This window comes from Myxocyprinus asiaticus, chromosome 14 (genome assembly GCF_019703515.2).
Source record: "Myxocyprinus asiaticus isolate MX2 ecotype Aquarium Trade chromosome 14, UBuf_Myxa_2, whole genome shotgun sequence".
Classification (NCBI taxonomy): Eukaryota; Metazoa; Chordata; class Actinopteri; order Cypriniformes; family Catostomidae; genus Myxocyprinus; species Myxocyprinus asiaticus.
The window spans coordinates 39,642,617-39,662,079 of NC_059357.1; the positions used below are offsets into that span (position 1 = coordinate 39,642,617).

Consider the following 19,463-nt stretch of genomic DNA (forward strand, 5'->3'; position numbering starts at 1 on the left):
CAGAGGGTTTAAAAGTTAAGAAATTACGACTGAATGTGTATTATTTTGTAATATTATCATAGAATTTTTATTATTAATAATATTAACAATGATAATAATAATAATAATAATAATAATAATAATAATAATATTACATTACAAATTACAATCATATTTAAATGACTGAATCACATCTAAAGTGAACACAACTAGCTTCATTTTCACTGGAATTATTCTTAAATTTGTTGCTGTATTATCCAATAGAGTAGTTAACAATAAGCGTTTTCTTACTAGGCTACACATTACGTAAATTTTCTTTCTACTCTATTTTATAATGAAATGTGTAGTTATAGAAAAAGTGGTTTCATCCCTGATAATAACATTTGGAAGGCGTTTAATTACAGAGAACAAAGTCTAATTTAAATTAATAATTTCGGTTTTCGCACCAGTGTCCAGAATTTTTGGTTTTCAGCCAAGAATTTTTATTTCGGTGCATCACTAGTACATCGGCTGACACCTAAAACTAGGCACTTGTATCTGTCTTCACAAATTGGTATCGATGCAACTCTAGTAAGAAGTCTAATCACTGACTTCAACTGATTCAGACAATGCCAACATTTCTTTCTTTCTTTTTTAAAACACACAAAACAATATTGTAATTTCTGTGCCACTAGCAACACCAACTGGCCATGACATAACAACATTGGCTCAACAAATGACAGTTTGGGGCAAGACTACATGGTAGACAGAGGGAGTGTTTAAGAAACCCATTTGGAAAGTAGCTATGTTCAGAATGGAATACTAGCTTTCTTCTTACTGAATACTGTGCAGTACAGACAGTATGCTTACCATTCTTTAAACAAATATTAAGTGAAACAGTAGGCATTATGCAATGATTGCATTATCCAACGGTTCAAAATGTAGTATGCTACATTGTTGTCACATGACCTCGTCACATTACACGCAATTGGCGTCCAGTTATCATCTTAGTAACAGACACAGTTCTTTTGTATTTTTAATACATTTTGTACAAAAAGGTCTGAACTTTCAGCAGTTCAACGAAACAATGAGTTAAAATAAAATGTTACAAATCATGGCAGTAAATACTGGGCCATTCATCACACCGGTAATGGAAGTAGATGTGCTACTTGACTCAAGTCCGACAGGAACCAGCGAACAATCAGGTCTCACGTCGGGTTTGGGTCAGGTTTGTAATTAATGAAAATAAATAAAAAGATAAAATTACAATTTATTTTTACTATAAACATTATGAAATATACAGTGCATCTGGAAATTATTCACAGCGCTTCACTTTTTCCACATTTTGTTATGCAATTTTGGAATAAGGCTGTAACATAACAAAATGTGGAAAAAGTGACGCGCTGTGAATACTTTCCGGATGCAGAGTACATTATACATACACTGATACACTATACATTAGAAGCTGTTTGCACCAAATGTGTTTTTGGGCTCAAGCCCGAACAAAAATATTTTGACCGTACCGGTAACCCAAGCTTGACAGTAACGGTAGGGTCACACGGTCTTGGGTATGGGCCAGGTTCGGGCTTCAACTCAGACCTCTAAATGGAAGATCAAGTCAAGCGCGTTGCATTGTGGAGTACAGTATAGTGTGTTCTGTTTGTATACTGCACATTTTGTAGTAGATCAACTGGGTATTCCATGCATAGAGAAAACCTGAATATTGTGCAGGGTATACATCTTATATACTGAAGAAATATAAAGAGTATTATTTTTATGTTAGGACTCAAATATTTCATTCCAAACATAGCCAGTTATAATTTTAGAAATTCCACTTGGTGACGCAAATGGCACAACAATTTCAAACTACCCTTTAAATACTGCATTGATTACTGATTTAGGTGTAATTTACAGTTAGCACACAAATTAGAAAGTAGTATGTGCCCTTACTCATGAGCCTCAAAATTGCTTGGCATTTCAGTTCCAAATACACTGGTGCACAAATTCGGTTTAACTGCTTGTGTCAAATAATTTGGTGTTATGCTTCATAATTTTGATGCCCATGAGTGTGAGCTCTCTATGAAATGCAACTACTTACTGATTCGGTGGGCACTACCTGAGACTGCTGGGACAGAGGACTGGTCAGGTACTCAGGGGGGAGCTCAGACTGCCCAGCACTGGCACTCTTCCCTTCAGCTTTCCTAGGAGGGGGAGAGAGGGAGGGGTGGCTGTTGAGAAGGAGGGGTTAAACAGCAGGATTATAAACAAGTGAAACCCAAGGGACAACTCAAGGAAGATAATACACTGATATAGAGTAAAAACTTATAGGGACAGTTCATGGAAAAAAGAAAATTCTGTCATCATTTACTCACCCTCATGTTGTTTCAAACTTATACAACTTTTTTTGTTTGTTTGTTTTATTGAATTTATATTTTACAATTTTGACAACTGATATTTTACTGAATACAATTTTTTCCTTCAGTGAATTTTACTGCAAAACTCAAAGAAAATAAAAAAGCACCATAAAAGTATCATTAAAGCAACTAAAGCTTTATATTCCAAGGTTTCTGATGCCACGTGGCAGAAACAACCTGTCTTTCAACATTCAACAGTTTTTACCCCCAGCCTCAGGGAGACTCCCCTACCCTTTACCTACCTGCAACTCAACTTAAACTGGACTACTTTGAGAAAGACTCACATGCACTACATAAACTCAAGGACGCTACCTCTTTTACACAAAACACACTGCTCAAGCACTTATCCAATTACATTAACAACACGTCCCTTGCAATTTATGCTTTAGACTGTGAGATGTACGTACACACATCCATGTGTCCTGCATTTTGACACCTACCACTTTATATTCTGCTTGAGTTTAAATATATTTAACTGCATATCGAGTCATTGTACTCCACTGTCACAGCATAATCCGACACCAGACATATTGCACTTTGTCTTTCGAACATACTATTATGCACATTGCACTTATGATGTCTATGTATAGTATTTAGATTGTATTATGTGTATATGTATACATATTTCTCATACGTCTCTTCCTAGTTTTTGATTGCATTTTTATTTTTTTCTTATGCTGTTTTTTTTTATGTCTTCACATGATTGAATGGAGAGGACTGCAGTACAAATGTCATTGCATGGTGTAACCTGTCTCCTGCACGTATGATAAAGTCTTAAACTTGAAATAACACAACTGATATGGTGGTCTGTTCCTCAGACAATGCTAGTGTATAACTTCACATGACTCAATATATTCCTTAAGAGTCATATGGACTACTTTCACGGCTCTTGTTTGCCTTTCTGGAGCTTGTCAGCCATTGGTCACAACCTGCTTTAATTGTATCAATATTCTTCAAAATATCTCCTTTTGTGTTCCATGGAAGACAAATCACACTGCTTTGAAAAGGCATAAGGGTGAGTAAATAATGTCAGAAATATAATTTTTCTTTTAAGGAATGTTCTGGGTACAATATAAATTAAAATCAACCACCAGCATTTGTAACATTATTTTGATTACCACAAAAAAATTCTCGCCCATCATTAGTTACTTACAATGGAAGTGAATGGGGCCAGTCCATAAATGTTAAAATACATGATTTTAGTGCAATTAACTTATCAAATCTTATCTGTGTAAAGTTATATAAAATTATTGCAACTTCGTTGTCATGGCGACATCACGTTGGTAAACCTGCAATCTGGTAAAATGTTGTAAAGCTGGAAAATCCCTGCTTTTAATCACACTAAAATGAAGTTAACATGTATAATATTCATTTCTTGTGGATACTTTTGAAACTACGCTTTTTTATACTTTTGTAATTTATAGAGCTGTTGAAATTAATGCGTTACCGCATGCGATTCAATTAAAATGTTTAAACTGTCATTGCCCATATCAATGAAGCTGCAACCAGTGGGGAATAGCTCTTTCAATTACTCAACCTCCCACTTATATTTTGGGAAACGTTTAATGTTACTTCAACTGGTGCTATTTTAGTGCATTTCTATCTTTATACTGTGGAAGGCTTTGTTTGGAAAACGTTAATAAGCCATTATGATTACATACTGTTTTGTTTTCTTTTCTAAAAAGGAAATAAATACATTTTGACAGGAAAAAAAGTATAGTCATATTTCAGCCCTTTTAAAATCTGCAATTAACAGCGATCACCTATGAAAAAAGCATAGGATTAATTGCAATTAACTATGAAAATCATGCGATTAATCGCAATTAAATATTTTAATCGACTGACAGCACTAGTATTTTAAAAATGTAATATAGTTTTGTAGGACCCTATGATTTCCGCATTGCGGAAAACACGGATGGAATCGCGCAATCCAGACAAAAAATAATAATAATGGAATTAACTATAAAAACGCAGAAACTCACGAAAATTGACATATCTGAGATTAAATTAATGTATAAATGCACAATTAATCAAGTATAAAAATTGTGATATGTCCTAGTGTGATGATTAAACCACAAAAGGCTGAGAATTAGTAAATGAATGTGAGAAGCTACTGATGATTATAAACTAATCACATCATTAACATCAATTAAATTGTGTGTGTATTTATGACAAAGAGCAGAGCCCTTTATTACTGTGAAGCACATGCAGTCTATATTTTTTTATAATTAAATCATAGCCTTTTGCAATTTAATAAACACATTATCCCATTTACCGGAGGTGAGAAGCTGTCAAAAACATCCGGCAACATCCGTTTTCTGCCAGAACCCCAAAATAAAAGCTCCATTTAACTAGAAGTGTGACACTGGAAAAAATGAGTTTCGTCATTGCTTTCATTAATACTGTAATGCTCTACTGTGCAGTACTGTTTTTGACCATCATAATAATAATAATAAAAATTAAAAATAAACTCAAATTTTGGATTGTGCTGTGAGGAACAGTATAGATGCTCTACATTTAATAAAAAATAATGCAATGGTATGTTGAAAAGTAATTGTTCTGTTTTCATTTGATAAAAATTCCATGAATTAATCTGATTAGACAGTAAATAATAATATGTAATTAAACTTTAAAACCCAGAGTTAAGAAAAAATAAAACAGAAAACACGGAATTTGGAAAAAAAATAAAATTTCAAAGGGCCCTACTTTTTTATTTTAATGTTTATGGACTGGCCCCATACACTTCCATTCTAAGTGCCTTAATGTAACCATTTTTTTTTTTTTTAATAACCTTTGAAGTCTTTTTGAAGTTTTTTGAGGTAAATCAACATTTTGCCACAAATGCTATGGCTTGATCTCAAATTGTTTTGAACCCGGAACATTCCTTGCAAGTGACAACAAAACTAATCAAAATCACATGTATGATGTATGATGGGTAAATGGAAGCAAGGGACATAAAGAACCTTTAAATTTTAAAAAGAAATCATGTTGCAATTGCTATTCATTACAGGCAAATACAGAAAAATAACCACAGAGAAGAATTTTCATCTTCGTGTATACTCACTTGTTGAGAAGTTCGAAGCAGGGCTCACACACACGCACCTCCTTCTCAATGCCAAATTTAGGAATGGTAGAGTACTTAGAAGAGCACTTCCCACAAAAAATCTGCCCACAAGCCCTGCAGTGATGCTGAACGAAGAGCCACCAGCAGTTACACACTACTCATGAAAAATTAAAAAATCAGTATGGCAGATTATGCAAGGACTGATATATACCTTGCGGGTCATTACTCCAAACAGAACCCTACATCTGTGGCATTCCTCTGCATCAACCCAATCAGGGGCCTGGAAGAGAGGCACAAAACAAACAGATGACAACCCAAACATCAACGTCTGCATAACTCATTGCCTTTTTTAAATAGATATTCTCACCCTCTCTGCTGCAAACATGGCATCGCTCTCCTTGAATTCTGGGAAGACGTGACCTGAGGGAGCAGAAGAGATTGTTTCTCATTAAAAGGTGTCTGCAGTCACTTGTTTAGGCAACTGAGATTACTGTGAAGCCCTGTCATCACTGGATATTGCTATATTGTTGGTTGTAGTGCCGTTCCTTTGGTCAAATCGCTAACGATACTCGGGGGCTTCACATCTGGCCATAGCTTTTGTATAAAGTGCATTCAGGACATTTTGTTGTTGCAGCCTTATGCTAAAATGCTTTACATTATTTTTTTATCAATCTACACTACATACCCCATAATTTTTGATAACTTTGAAAATGTATTAAAAAGAAAAAACTGAAATATCACATTGCCATAAGTATTCGGACCCTTTGCTATGACACTTGAAATTGAGCTCACGTGCATACCATTTCTCTCGATCATCTTTGAGATGTTTCTATACTTTGATTGGAGTCCACCTGTGGCAAATTCAATTGATTGGACATGATTTGGAAAGGCACAAACCTGTCTATATAAGGTCTCACAGCTGAAAATGCATAACAGAGCAAAACCCAAGCCATAAGGTCAAATGAACTGCCTGTAGAGCTCAGAGACAGGATTGTGTCAAGACACAGATCTGGGGAAGGCTACAAAAAATTCGGCTGCATTGAAGGTTCCCAAGAGCACAGTTGCCTCAATTATTCTTAAAAGGAAGAAGTTTGGAACAATCAGGACTCTTCCTAGAGCTGGCCGCCTGGCCAAACTGAGCAATCGGGGGAGAAGGGCCATGGAAAGAGAGGTGACCAAGAACCCGATGGTCACTCTGGTTGAGCTCCAGAGATCATGTGTGGAGATGGGAGAAACATGCAGAAGGACAACCATCACTGCAACACTCCACCGATCTGGGCTTTATGGCAGAGTGGCAAGACAGAAGCCTCTCCTCAGTGCAAGAAAGCAAAAAAGCACCTAAAGGACTCTCAGACTGTGAGAAACAAGATTCTCTGGTCTGATGAAACGAAGATTGAACCGTTTGGCCTCAATTCCAAGCGTCATGTTTGGAAGAAACCAGGCACCACTCATCACCTACGCAATACCGTCGCAACGGTGAAGTAAGGTGGTGGTAGCATCATGCTGTGGGGGTGTTTTTCAGCGGCAGGGACTGGGGGACTGGTCAGGGTTGAAGGAAAGCTGGACGCAGCAAAATACAGAGATATCCTTAATATAACCTGGTCTAGGGTGCTCAGGACCTCAGACTGGGCTGAAGGTTCACCTTCCAACAGGACAATGACACTAAGCACACAGCCAAGACAACACAAGTGTGGCTTAGGGACAACTCTGTGAATGTTCTTGAGTGGCCCAGCCAGAGCCCAGACTTGAACCCAATTGACCATCTCTGGAGAGACCTGAAAATGGCTGTCCACCGACGGTCCCCATCCAAACTGATAGAGCTTCAGAGGATCTGCAGAGAAGAATGGCAGAAATCCCCAAATCCAGGTGTTCAAAGCTTGTCGCATCATACCCAAAAAGACTTGAGGCTGTAATCGCTGCCAAAGGTGCTTCAACCAAGTACAGAGTTAAGGGTCTGAATACTTATGTCAATGTGATATTTCAGATTTTTCTATTTAATATTTTTTCAAAGTTCTAAAAAAATCAGGTTTTTGCTTTGTCATTATGGGGTATGGAGTGTAAATTGATGTGAAAAAAAAAAAAAATAAAGCATTTTGGCATAAGGCTGTAATATAACAAAATGTGAAAAAAATGGCCTGAATACTTTCTGAATGCACTGTATCCAAACAAATGTGATGTAATGCAGGCAAAATATCATGTCATTCTAATTTGACAAAGAGATTTCTCACCCCAAAAGTTTTTTACGGAAAAGCATTTATGAAGGAAAAGCATTTAAATTGATTATATATATATATATAAAATCAATTGCAGCTGTGCATAATACATCATATCATTAATAAGATTAACTATCTATCATTGCATGAATTAAACTCACCTAGATGGCCAAATATTTGACAGATTTCAAAGAATCCATTTTTATAATATCATATAGAACAAACCCATAAACTTTTTAACTTGGGCTGGAACTTGTCCACTCACATTAAAAATTAATGATTTCCAGACACTTTATTTTCCCCTTTAGAAAAATATTTATGTTCACGAATCTGCATGAAGCCTTACCTTCTACCTTCATGATCTGATAGGTGTCCTGGACGACTTTGTACTTGGGCTCGTTGCGGAAGGCGTGGGACCAGGCCTGGATCAGATAAAGAATCTTGTTCTTCACGTTCGGTTCAGGTTGTTTCTAAGGACAGAAGTGACACATTCACTCAGTGACAATGTCTGAGCTGTGAGGTCAAACTCAGAAGTCACCTAACCAGTTCACAAAGAACATGAGAATAACAAAATATCATCCAGTATTTTCAGGCTCTAAGCACCCATTAGCTTATATTAGTTCACTTTAAATCCTTTTCTAGGATTTTCAATTTCACAGAAAATACAGCATAACAAATACAGTACAGTGTGTATTGTTTCCAATATGAAACCTTGCAGGAACTCCCCTCAGCAGCCACATGAACTGGGAGAGCATGTGATGTGTTGACTAAATCAGGAAGTAAAGTGCAGCATGAGTCATCGAGCCTGACCCATTTGGAAGGCAAAGAGGAAGATCATAACATAGAAGGCAGGGCCAAACTCTTAAAGCAACAGTCTACTTAAAGGGAGAGTTGACCCAAAAATGAAAATCCTGAGTTTTAACAGAAGTATTAATGCATGTGCTTTTATAAAATTAGAAGCTTCACATTTCTGCTTTTAAACCCTCCAAAAACTGGCCCCATTCACTTCCACTTCCAACGAAATGAAGGGATGAGTCGAAAATATGTTTTGTGGTAATCAACATTATGCCACAAATGCTGTCAATTGAGCTTAACTTGTATTGAACCTCAAAAATTCCTTAAACATCTCCATTGGTTTCCCATAGAAGAAAGTAAGTCATATGAGTTTGGATGATGACAGAACTTTTTTTTGTGGATTTTACAGATTATCAGTGGATAGACAGGTTGAGTTTGGCAAGCATTACCTTAAACAGCTCTTTCAGCTCTTCCATTGTCTGCTTACAAGCCACTTCATCATGAATTGTCTGGCCACAGTTCTTCACCACTGACTCCAGAACCTGTTGATAGGCAAATGCTGACTTACACACATGACCTTGACAGATCAGGGCAAAATCCAGGTCTGTGCCTTATTTTTCAGACATTATGTATTAATCCATTATATTCAATGTAAAGTTATGTGTGTATGCCTTTACATACATTGTATCCATTTCTTATACTTCTGAGTATGGATTTCAACATCACAAGTCGATACTGCAAAAATAATGTCACAATACCAATCTTTCTACAGTATCTGTAGTACCAAGTACAGACTCAAGTCTGTACTCGAGAGCTGTGATAGGTCATGCCAATGCTAACCGCGGTTTGAATATTGAGCCAACTGTGAGAAACATTGGTATGTGGGCCTACTGTGATAATTAGTCATCTTTGGGAAAAGCAGACAAACAGTTGGTTTCTGGCTGTTTCTTTTTTCATTCTTTTTTTAAATAAGTTGGACAGCGAGTCTTGTTGGCTAGTCTATAAGCTGTAAATATTTGTATTGCTTATTTTCAACAGTCATAAGTGCAGACTGTTGAAGATAATGATGATAGACTAATAAATATGTGAATGTCCTACATACAGAATTGCAGTTTTTGTGTACTTCGTGAAGTAACACAAATTTGAGTATCGTATTTTCCAGAAATAAAGCACCTGAATACAAGTCGCACCTGGTCAAAATTGCATTGTTTAGAGAGAAAAAACAAAACGGATAAGTCGCATCTCTTTAAAAATTGAACTGACAGAGGTTGCACATGGCAGTCACTGGGACCCGGGAGCAGCCGCCCGACTTCCCTACATCCGCTCAAAATGTCAAAACGCGCTTCATGAAGATTACCTCAGGATCTATGTATCATGAAGTATTTAGCCTGGTTTTAATCGGGTGCACCTGCTTTTAAGTCATCGTGTTTGTAATGTTTCATGAAAAAAACAAAAAAAACATGACAAATAAGCCACATCTGTTTATGTAACTCTCTGCTGTACAAAAAAAAAAAAAAAAAAAAGCTTTTAGTCTGTAAGTAAAGCAATATGCCTTGGGCTCGACAATAAGGACTACCCGATGGTCTGGGGCCAGTGTGAAAGAGATTCGGGCCAGTTAATAGAACTGTCACTTGCCCAATCGGGCCAGTGCTGCATTTATAACATTAGTGCAAGCAGACAACATGTGTGAGAGCACAAAAATTACACGGCACGAACAAAGTCATCTAACCGAGCACTCAGAGACGAGCGAGCGCGATTATATTTAGCTTGCAAAGACACACGAGCGCATAATATATTGGACGTGCTAGCGCACAAGAACGTGCAGACACTGAGCGCGGTCTCCTAGAACTGTCCTTGCTCTTTTCCGAGTGCTTTAGCAGCAGCAATTACCAATGTGTAGAAAACAGCAGGAAAAAAAGGCTGCAGGGTGAAGATGACTATTTAAAACAGTCTACTTTATATAATCCTCATTACACTCCTGTTACATCTCTCATTTCTGGATTGTACAGATATTTTCTTTGTGCTTCGTGTATCAGTCAGTGTTGGTCTTGTTTGGGTTGTCTAATTTCATGTTTATATCCACATTCTTAATTCACAGATTAGGCCTAATGTCTACCTAGGGCTAGGCGATAAAACATTATCGATATTTATCGTGGTAAAAAAAAAATTCACAATATCGATAAGCTTTTGAGTAATTTTCGATATTTAGCCTGTGTTCTACATCAAGACGATCAGGTGCGTGTCGCTAAAAACAGAAGCAGTTTGACTTTCTCAGACTGTATGAAGTTGCTAACGTTAGCTGCCTTGCTAACGATCAGGCTATGTCAGTCACAGCGGTCCAGGTCCAAGACATCATTATTAATCAGTTACGAGCTTTTGAAAAAAATAAAATAGATTTCTATTGTTCTAGAGTTCTAATTTTGTGAAATTAATCAGATGTCATCATCTCTGGCATGGATGACGAGGAAAGACAATAAAATGACTAGTTTGTAGCCTAGTCTCTCACTTTAAAGAAAATATAAAAATGGTCCATTCAGAGTTTTTCTAAATTTTCTCTCAGGGGATACACCTGAACCCCCATACAGTATCATTCCTTAGTCACAAGGGCTTCTACGCCCCCACACTTTGGTATCTAAATGTAACAAAATGTAAAAATAATCTGAATGTAAAAATGATACGCGGTCATTATGCTTCAAAATGAACGGATGATCTTTTAACATTCATATCCAACTTCACTCGATTGATAAACTCTATAAAATATTTTAATATTTTGGTAGAAGATCCCTCAGGCACCACAGGTTTGGCTGTCTCTGAACCCCCAATGCAGTTTTGTATAGAGTGTTTTGACTGTTTAGGATTTTTTCTTGTGCCAACTTGGAAATTCAAAACAATGTGCAAATGTGAATGTATATCGTGATAAATATCGATATAAAAAAGTAATATTTAAGTAATATTATATTTTTGGCCATATCACCCAGCCCTAGGTCTACCTACTATACATTAGACGTCACCACTGATTTAGTAGCAAGGTATCCTCTCTCAGGGATTTTTAAGTTTATTACATTCAGCCAATAATCAAATCTTTAACTCGGTGACTAAATCTTTGGTTGTGAAAACACTACACAGGGCCTAAAAGTTGACAGATTGACTAAATGGGTGACTAAAACCCCATAATTTCTCCACAGAACTCTTCGCTTCAAAACGTATATGTGTAAATGGCAGGACTGCTGAGGTTAATGTGATGAATTAATAACTGTAAAGCGCTTATATGGGGTTACATAAGGCATCAATCAGATCTTGTAAATTACAAACGTGATACAATTTTGGGGGAATAATACGTCTTAAAAACTTTATATACAGGATATAAAATATAATTTGCTTCGGACAATTGTTTTTTTTAAAGCCATGATGGTAAAAACAGCTATTTTTCATTTTTGTGTTGGGACCAGTGAAAATTTTGGCAGGGGAGGTACAAATCTGAAGCACTGGCACAACTGGGCCAGTAGAAAAAATCCTTAGTATTGAGTCCTGGTATGCCTATTGTATTCTATTAATTTATTAACGTTAGTGACTATATATCTGTGGATATTTCTGATATTTGCAACCATCTTTGCTCTGCACTAATTATTCGGTTCACTGACTGAATGTTTTTACTACGAGTGTGATGAAACTTCATTTTGTGGGCATGTGAGGAGTTGTGTTTGACAGTGGTCTAGAGCGGGGTTTCTCAACTGGTGGGTCGCGACCCAAAAGTGGGTCACAGGTCTATTCGTACTGGGTCGCTGACATCAGGGAAAGAACGCCGCCATTTTTCGGCAGCCGCACAAGTGATAGCCCATTTAAGACTGCCGAGGCAAATTTAATGATAATCTCTCATTCAGCTAAAGGCTTCTCATCTGCACTGCGATATTTTCACGGCACGATTAAAGCTTTTGCACGAGTGTAACGGAACCAGCTCACGCTAATGATCTGCTCTTCTCTCTAGGCGTGCAACAACCGGGCTTCCCTCGATATTGCGGTGCACAGACCTCAAAACTGATGTGACCCATTTCACTTTTAGTGAGACTATTCTAGTTTAAAGCATTACGGAGGAAGTCAAGTCAAACCTCTCAAACAGTAGGCAGCCCTGACATGCCAAACAGCACTGAGGAAAAGAGCAACAATGTGTTATGCACTAATTTGTTTTGTTTTTTTTTCATTATACATCACCTTTACAAAATTGTTTAACGATTTTACGTGAGTAAAAGTAACTGATATATTTTGACAAAATGTTATAGTTTCATATGAAATAATCTATAGGTAGAATCTATTAGACCTCATATTTATATCAACAGAGGCAGTTGTAGTTAAAGTTTCAAAATGCGTTTCAGCTATTTTCTTTTTCATAAATACTGCAATTTATTATTATTATTAATGAGGCGCTTTTCCTCCTGTGTAATATGCATGTTCTGTTTGAATAATGCTTGAAATTAGGAAACAAATGGGATAATAATGGGCTCATATAAATAAATATTCTCTTAAATTGTTAAAAGGGGGGAGAGAAAACTTCGCTTTTTTTGTTGACATCAACAACAAAAATAATGTCAATTGATGCATGTCCTTGTACTTGAAAACCATGAACAAGGATACATTAAATACAGGTTACGTTTTTATTATGGTGGGTCGCCACTTGATTTACAACGTAAAAACTGGGTCCTGAAGCAAAACCAGTTGAGAACCACTGGTCTACAATTTGTATTCAGAATATTTAAACTGATTGCATAAAGTACTTGTAAAGGCAAAATACTCTCAATCTGTGTGTAAACATATGCATCTGATGTGCAGCATGTTAGATTGTCAGACATTATTTACGCATAAATTATGTTAATAAGCCGCTCATTTTCGCCAAAAGTCGCAGAACCTTTCAAATGATAAAAAAAATAAAAAGTGCCTTATATTCTCAAAAATACGGTAGTTATATTTTACATTTGATAACATTTGCAATTTTTCGTTTTTGTCTTACGTGAATACTTGACAGCTCAGTTAAACACTTGAAAAATATCAAGCCCTGTTTATGTAGCTAATATGTATCTTTGATCTATCGTTTTTATTTGTTTTTATTTCATCCGCCAGAAAAGCAGTGCTGAAACACGACTCATATTTAGGGCGTTTTCCAAACGGCATTTATGCGCCCTTGAAGGGCCCTTCAGGAAGGGGACTCCACTCGAAAGGTTGTTCCAAACAAAAGAAAGTGAATTATTTCACAAAGGGCCCTTTCACAAGACTTTTAGTGAAGGCTACATTTAAACTGTGATGCCATGCTCCCTTCAGAGTGCCCACATCAAGAGCTCTGTCTTTCGTAGTGAGTAGGGCACAGGGATGATCACTTTCAATTGGAATTCGCCCTTAGTGTGGTTCCGCAAATTGCTTGCAATTTTAAGTTTCAACCACAGATGTCGCAAGAGAGCATAAAGTTACGTAGTGCAGCTTTAAAGGGCCATGCCATTGTTTTAATTTAATGTGATAGTATTTACTTTTTTTTAATTAAGCAGTGTGTTCTTCAGCATTTTGGTTTTTGCTCAAAATTGGTATTGAGAAGTGTGAAATTTCACAGATATTGATATCAACTATTAAAATTTTAGTATTGTGAAAACCCTACTTCTGAGCATCTTTATGGTAATTTCTGTTGAGCTGAATTATGTGCAGTAGCAACTAGAATAAAGTATCAATATGTTTCATAGCCTAAAATAACTATACTGTATGTAGATAAACTACACTTACCTCAAGAGCATAAAGTGCTACGTGTGGATTTTTATCATTGAGTTTCTTCTTGATGGCACCGATTGCATATTTTGCCCTAGAGGGGGTCAAAAAAACAGAACAGGAATAAGGAAGTCAGGCCAATATTTATCATAAACGCATGATTCCTGCTCCTTGATTGACATTCACTTGCCTAATACCTTTAGTATTAGTAAGTGCAAAATCATAAGGTTAAAAATTGAAGAGTTTTATGCGCTTACTGTGTATCGCCTTGGCGAATGAGGTCACAAATCTGCAAAATGGACTCCCAGTCTGTTTCCAGCAGCAGCTGACTGGTAGCTTTATCTGTGGAGGATTGGATGAAAACATAGGTCAGATCATCTATAGTGTTATTAGAAAGAATCAATTCACTAATGGTCCGTTTAATGACAACACAAGAAAAGGGGAAAAGCCATGTTCAGCTTTGACAGAACTTCCATTTCAACATCTCTCTTCACTGATACACAACTGATATGATTTTAATAATCAAATAATTAAAATGTAGACAGTTCAGCCAGATGAATGATTAAACAAATAGTTCTCCTTAAAGTGAAAATTCTGTCATCATTTACTCAAACTTATACTGTTTCCAAACTGAATGCTGTAATTTTTTTGTTTTGTTTCATACAGCAGTGCTGAATACTGTACATTTCCTCTGAATTTCTCACCAAATCTCGCAGTTACAATTGAGTCGACTGTGGATGTGTGTCGTTGAGGTGTTGGATGAGAGAAGATTTCATGGCATCTGAATTGAATTCTACTCTACTGATATTCGGTTCTTGTTGGAGTCATGCAAACCAATGGACAAGTATCTTCTTTTATACTTTTATGCGAAGCGGTACGAGAAACTCAGAAGCTTATCAGACTTGTATTAGCGTTAAATCTCTGAACACGGGTATAGCGCGTTGTCTAAAAAGCCAAATTTAACCACTTGTTTTTCTGAACAACAACAACAACATGTGAAATTATAAAAATGTGATAGCCTTTACAGTATGTAGACTCAGAGTTTGCATATTAGAGGTCGACCGGTATATCGGTTTTGCCGATTAACAGGCACCGATAACAGTTTTCTGGAACTATCGGTTATCGGCAAAAATCCACACCGATAGTTTTTTCCCATTGTGTCCGGTGCTGGAGCGGCTGGGAAGGGTCCGATGTTGTTACAGTATGAAAGCAGCCTCTAGAGGCGAAATAAAAACGATCACTTCACTGATGCCTTGTGGTGTTTGTTTTGACACGTGAGACTACACTCTGCATGGAGCGGAACACTTCAGATGCGAATTTAAAACATCAACAACGAAAAAGTATACAGTACACGTTGTCATATCATTCTAAAGTAATTAACTTGTTGACTAGATGCTGCATTAGTAGAGAACAGCAGTATGTTTGCCGACAAGGCTGAGAGGATGCTAAAATTAAAGCTAACCTCAAGCGGTTAGAACAATGTGACAAAAATACACGCAAATCCATCCCAAATGTTTAAATGTCATGATTGTTACCATCTATTACCATCTATTTGCATTAGTTTATATCCAGCTGGTCACTTTATGCATTCGTTAGCCAGCTAAGTTGCATATTTAAAGCTAGTGACGTGAGAAAGCAAATTCATGTCTTCATGCAGCTGAGAGAAATGTGTAAACGTATTCTGATCTTATCATTATTTCCATGCACATTTTCCAACTCCAAACCATATAAACTTGAATGCTTATTGGATTCAATCATTTTCAGGTGGTATGTATTTGTGTAATGAGGGAGGGTGTGGCAAAAGTGACTAACGCCTTATATCAAGGTGTGCATAATTATTAGGCAGCTTCATTACCTCAGGTAAAATGGGCCAAAAAAGAGATTTAACTGACGCTGAAAAGTCAAATATTGTAAAATGCCTTTCAGACGGATGCAACACTCTTGAAATAGCTAAACTATTGAGGCGTGACCACCGGACAATCAAACGTTTGTTGCGAATAGTCAACTGGGTGCAAAAACCCATGGAGAAGAAAAGGCGCAAATTAACTGCCAAAGACTTAATAAGAATTAAACGTGAAGCTACCAGGAACCCATTATCCTCCAATGCTACCATATTCCAGAACTGCAACCTACCTGGAGTGTCCAGAAGTACAAGGTGCCAAGTGCTCAGAGACATGGCCAAGGTCAAGAAGGCTGAAACACGACCACCACTGAATAAGATTCACAAGTTGAAGTGTCAAGATTGGGCAAAGAAATACCTGAAGACAGATTTTTCAAAGGTTTTATGAAAGATGAAATGAGCGTGAATCTTGATGGACCAGATGGATGGGCACGTGGCTGGATCACTAATGGACACAAGGCACCACTTCGAGTCAGGTGCCAGCAAGTTGGAGGAGGGGTACTGGTATGGGCTGCTATCATTAAGGATGAGATAGTTGGACCTTTTCGAGTTGAAGATGGACTGAAACTCAACTCCCAAACTTACTGCCAGTTTCTGGAAAGTACTGTCTTCAAGCAGTGGTACAGGAAGAAGTCCTCAGCATTCAAGAAGGCCATGATCTTTATGCAGGACAATGCTCCATCACAAGCATCCAAGTACTCCACTGCTTGGCTAGCCAGCAAGGGCCTCAAAGATGCCCAAATAATGATTTGGCCCCCTTCCTCACCTGACTTAAATCCTACTGAGAACTTGTGGGCCCTTCTCAGACGTGAGATTTACAGTGAGGGAAGACAATACACCTCTTTGAACAGCATTTGGAGGCTGTGGTTGCTGCTTCAGCAAAAGTTGATCGTGAACAGATCAAGAAACTGACAGACTCCATGGATGGAAGTCTCATGGCAGTTACTGAAAAGAAGGGTGGCTATATTGGTCACTGAATATTTCTGAAAGGCCAAACATTTTATTTATTGTCATTTTTTTTAATTGTTACTTATTTGTTGCACTTACTCTAAAAATTGAGAATAAACAATTGAGTTGGTAGAAATTCTTTTTGTAATTTAGTTGCCTAATAATTGTGCACACTAATATATTCCTCTGAAAAAGACAAAACTCACTTTTTCTTTGTTAAACATTCAGGTTTGAAGTTCAATTACATTTTGGATTGACTGAGAGCATTGTGTTTGTTCAACAATAAAATTAATCCTGGAGGAATACATTTTGCCTAATAATTGGGCACGCAGTGTGTGTGTATATATATATATATATATATATATATATATATATATATATATATATATATATATATAGCATGAGCCATATCGACTTCTATTATAGTAGGCCTACATTGTTTTTGTCCTTTTTGCATCTTAACAGACATGGTCGATATGAATTTTCATTTTATGGAAAAGCTGAATAAAGGTTTCTCTGAATTCTCCTTCTGTGTTCCACGGAAAAATTCATCAGCATGTGTTTTGCAACGACATGAGTGTGGGTATATGATGACAGAATTTTCATTCCTGGGTCAACAATTCCTTTAACATTATATCACCAGCAAAATCATCAACTTTCTTCAAAAAACACTTCTCACACATACCCCATTTCACAATAACCCATGTGATCCCAATATTCACGCAAAATGCACAAAAATTCAATAAATCTGATCAAATCAAAACGGTCAAAAGATCTTTGGAAACTCTTCTGGAAATGGAGCCGAGGCATGCACCAGGAAGTTGTGGAATTGTTATATGGTGATCCTCAATGCAAATAGGCTTACGTAAAACAAAACAACATCCTCTCTCCAGTAATGGTCAGCACTCCATTACAAGATCAAAAGCTTCTACCTTAACAAAAAATCATCAGAAATCACACTAAAGAAGAGTTTCAACACAATTGGACAAAAACCAAACTCAGTCAAACTGGATCAACTGCATGCTCTTTTATTACCCAATACTGTAAATCAGATGTTATATGGTTTGAAATACACTATTCCAAAAGGTGTAAGCCATAATAAACATACAATCCAGGGTTTACACACCTTTTGACCAATTAATGTCCATGCATTTTCCAGTTGTTTGTGGTTACTGGACAAGAACATTATGACAACCGTGATCTTTGGCAAAGAGTAACACATTTCACTGTCAACGACTTCATATACACTAAAGACAAAGTACACAAAGGGAGAAACACAACACATACGGATCTGCTCGTTTTAATGGACTAATAAGACATTTATTGTTCCTGAAAAAGAGGCCTGAGAGTATCGTTAGCTCACATGCGCTGCTATCTAACTAATTTGATCAGCATAATCGATCTGCTGAAGACTATAATGAGACCACATGGTTTAATCGAGACGAATAATAAGAGTGTGATGTTAAAGATGTCATCGGTGTGTTGAGACAATAGATACTCGAGCTCCGCTAGCATTAGGATTAGCATTAGCACACATACAGCGGCCTGTCACTCTGAATTAACACTGAAAACTGGAAATGTCCAACATACCCAACAGTCTCTCAAATGTACCACCGCCTTTGCCCATGTCTGATATCTCACAGTGGATTACTGAGTGTCCTGCTTTTGCTGTGTTTCACTTGTGAATAAGAGACAGTTTCACTGCCGGGTGACACGCGTCAGCGTAAATAAAATGGTGCAAACGTCTGATAAAAGTCCTTGTGAGAAGACGTTTAATTTCATTTATAACATGTTTTTGACGAAAGTTTTCGTCTGTTTACTTATTTATATTTTAGACTTATAGTTTTTGTGTTTCACAATTATTTTACTGTTTAAATTCGGCTAAAAACCTGTTAGGAATGAATTTGCTCATTTGGCTAAAAATCTATCAGAAATATTATAAACAAAATATATGCACAGTATGAAATAAACAGTGTGTTGCATTTTTATATAAAAATATATGTTTTTATACAGTTAAATTTGTGTGAACTAGGACAAACTCACAATATTTTTTAATTTATTTATTAAGTTGTATTGGATCAGTTCAACAAAAAGCATGTTAAAGTCTTTTTGTGTAATGTAGCCTACTTATTTATATTTTATACTTGACTTATACTTTTTTTTTTTAACATTATGCTTTACATTGTTTTATGAATATTTTTATTTCAGTAAAACAGTAAAAAAAAATATTTTAGTGACAAGCCCACTATTGTTATTAAATCTCTCATTTTGCATATACACCAATCAGCCACAACATTAAAACCACCTGCCTAATATCATGTAGGTCCCCCTTGTGCCGTCCAGACATGGACTCCACAAGACCTCTGAACAGGGGCGGACTGGCCATGGTGAGAACCGGGACTTTTCCTTGTGGGCCGGCTGCGAAACGG

The 19,463-nt window shown here is 36.8% G+C and overlaps 1 protein-coding gene across 8 annotated transcripts in view; it reads right to left on the reverse strand.

The window, feature by feature from the left end:
• The window catches only part of hgs (hepatocyte growth factor-regulated tyrosine kinase substrate), a 36,434-nt gene extending 17,668 nt beyond the window's left edge, over positions 1-18,766 (reverse strand). For 2 of the 8 annotated variants that reach the window (XM_051716468.1, XM_051716467.1), the window contains exons 1-9: positions 18,625-18,766; positions 14,444-14,528; positions 14,205-14,280; positions 8,894-8,986; positions 7,996-8,119; positions 5,804-5,856; positions 5,648-5,716; positions 5,437-5,561; positions 2,075-2,159 (exon numbers count right to left, since the gene is read on the reverse strand). In XM_051716468.1, coding sequence (XP_051572428.1) covers positions 2,075-2,159; positions 5,437-5,561; positions 5,648-5,716; positions 5,804-5,856; positions 7,996-8,119; positions 8,894-8,986; positions 14,205-14,280; positions 14,444-14,528; positions 18,625-18,661 — 747 coding nt within the window. In that variant the 5' untranslated portion in view covers positions 18,662-18,766. Of the gene's footprint in view, positions 1-2,056; positions 2,187-5,436; positions 5,562-5,647; positions 5,717-5,803; positions 5,857-7,995; positions 8,120-8,334; positions 8,410-8,893; positions 8,987-14,204; positions 14,281-14,443; positions 14,529-18,624 lie in introns of those variants that run through there. The other 6 variants (XM_051716466.1, XM_051716465.1, XM_051716463.1 and 3 more) reach the window with 4 other exon arrangements.
• Between the last annotated feature and the right edge of the window lie 697 nt (positions 18,767-19,463).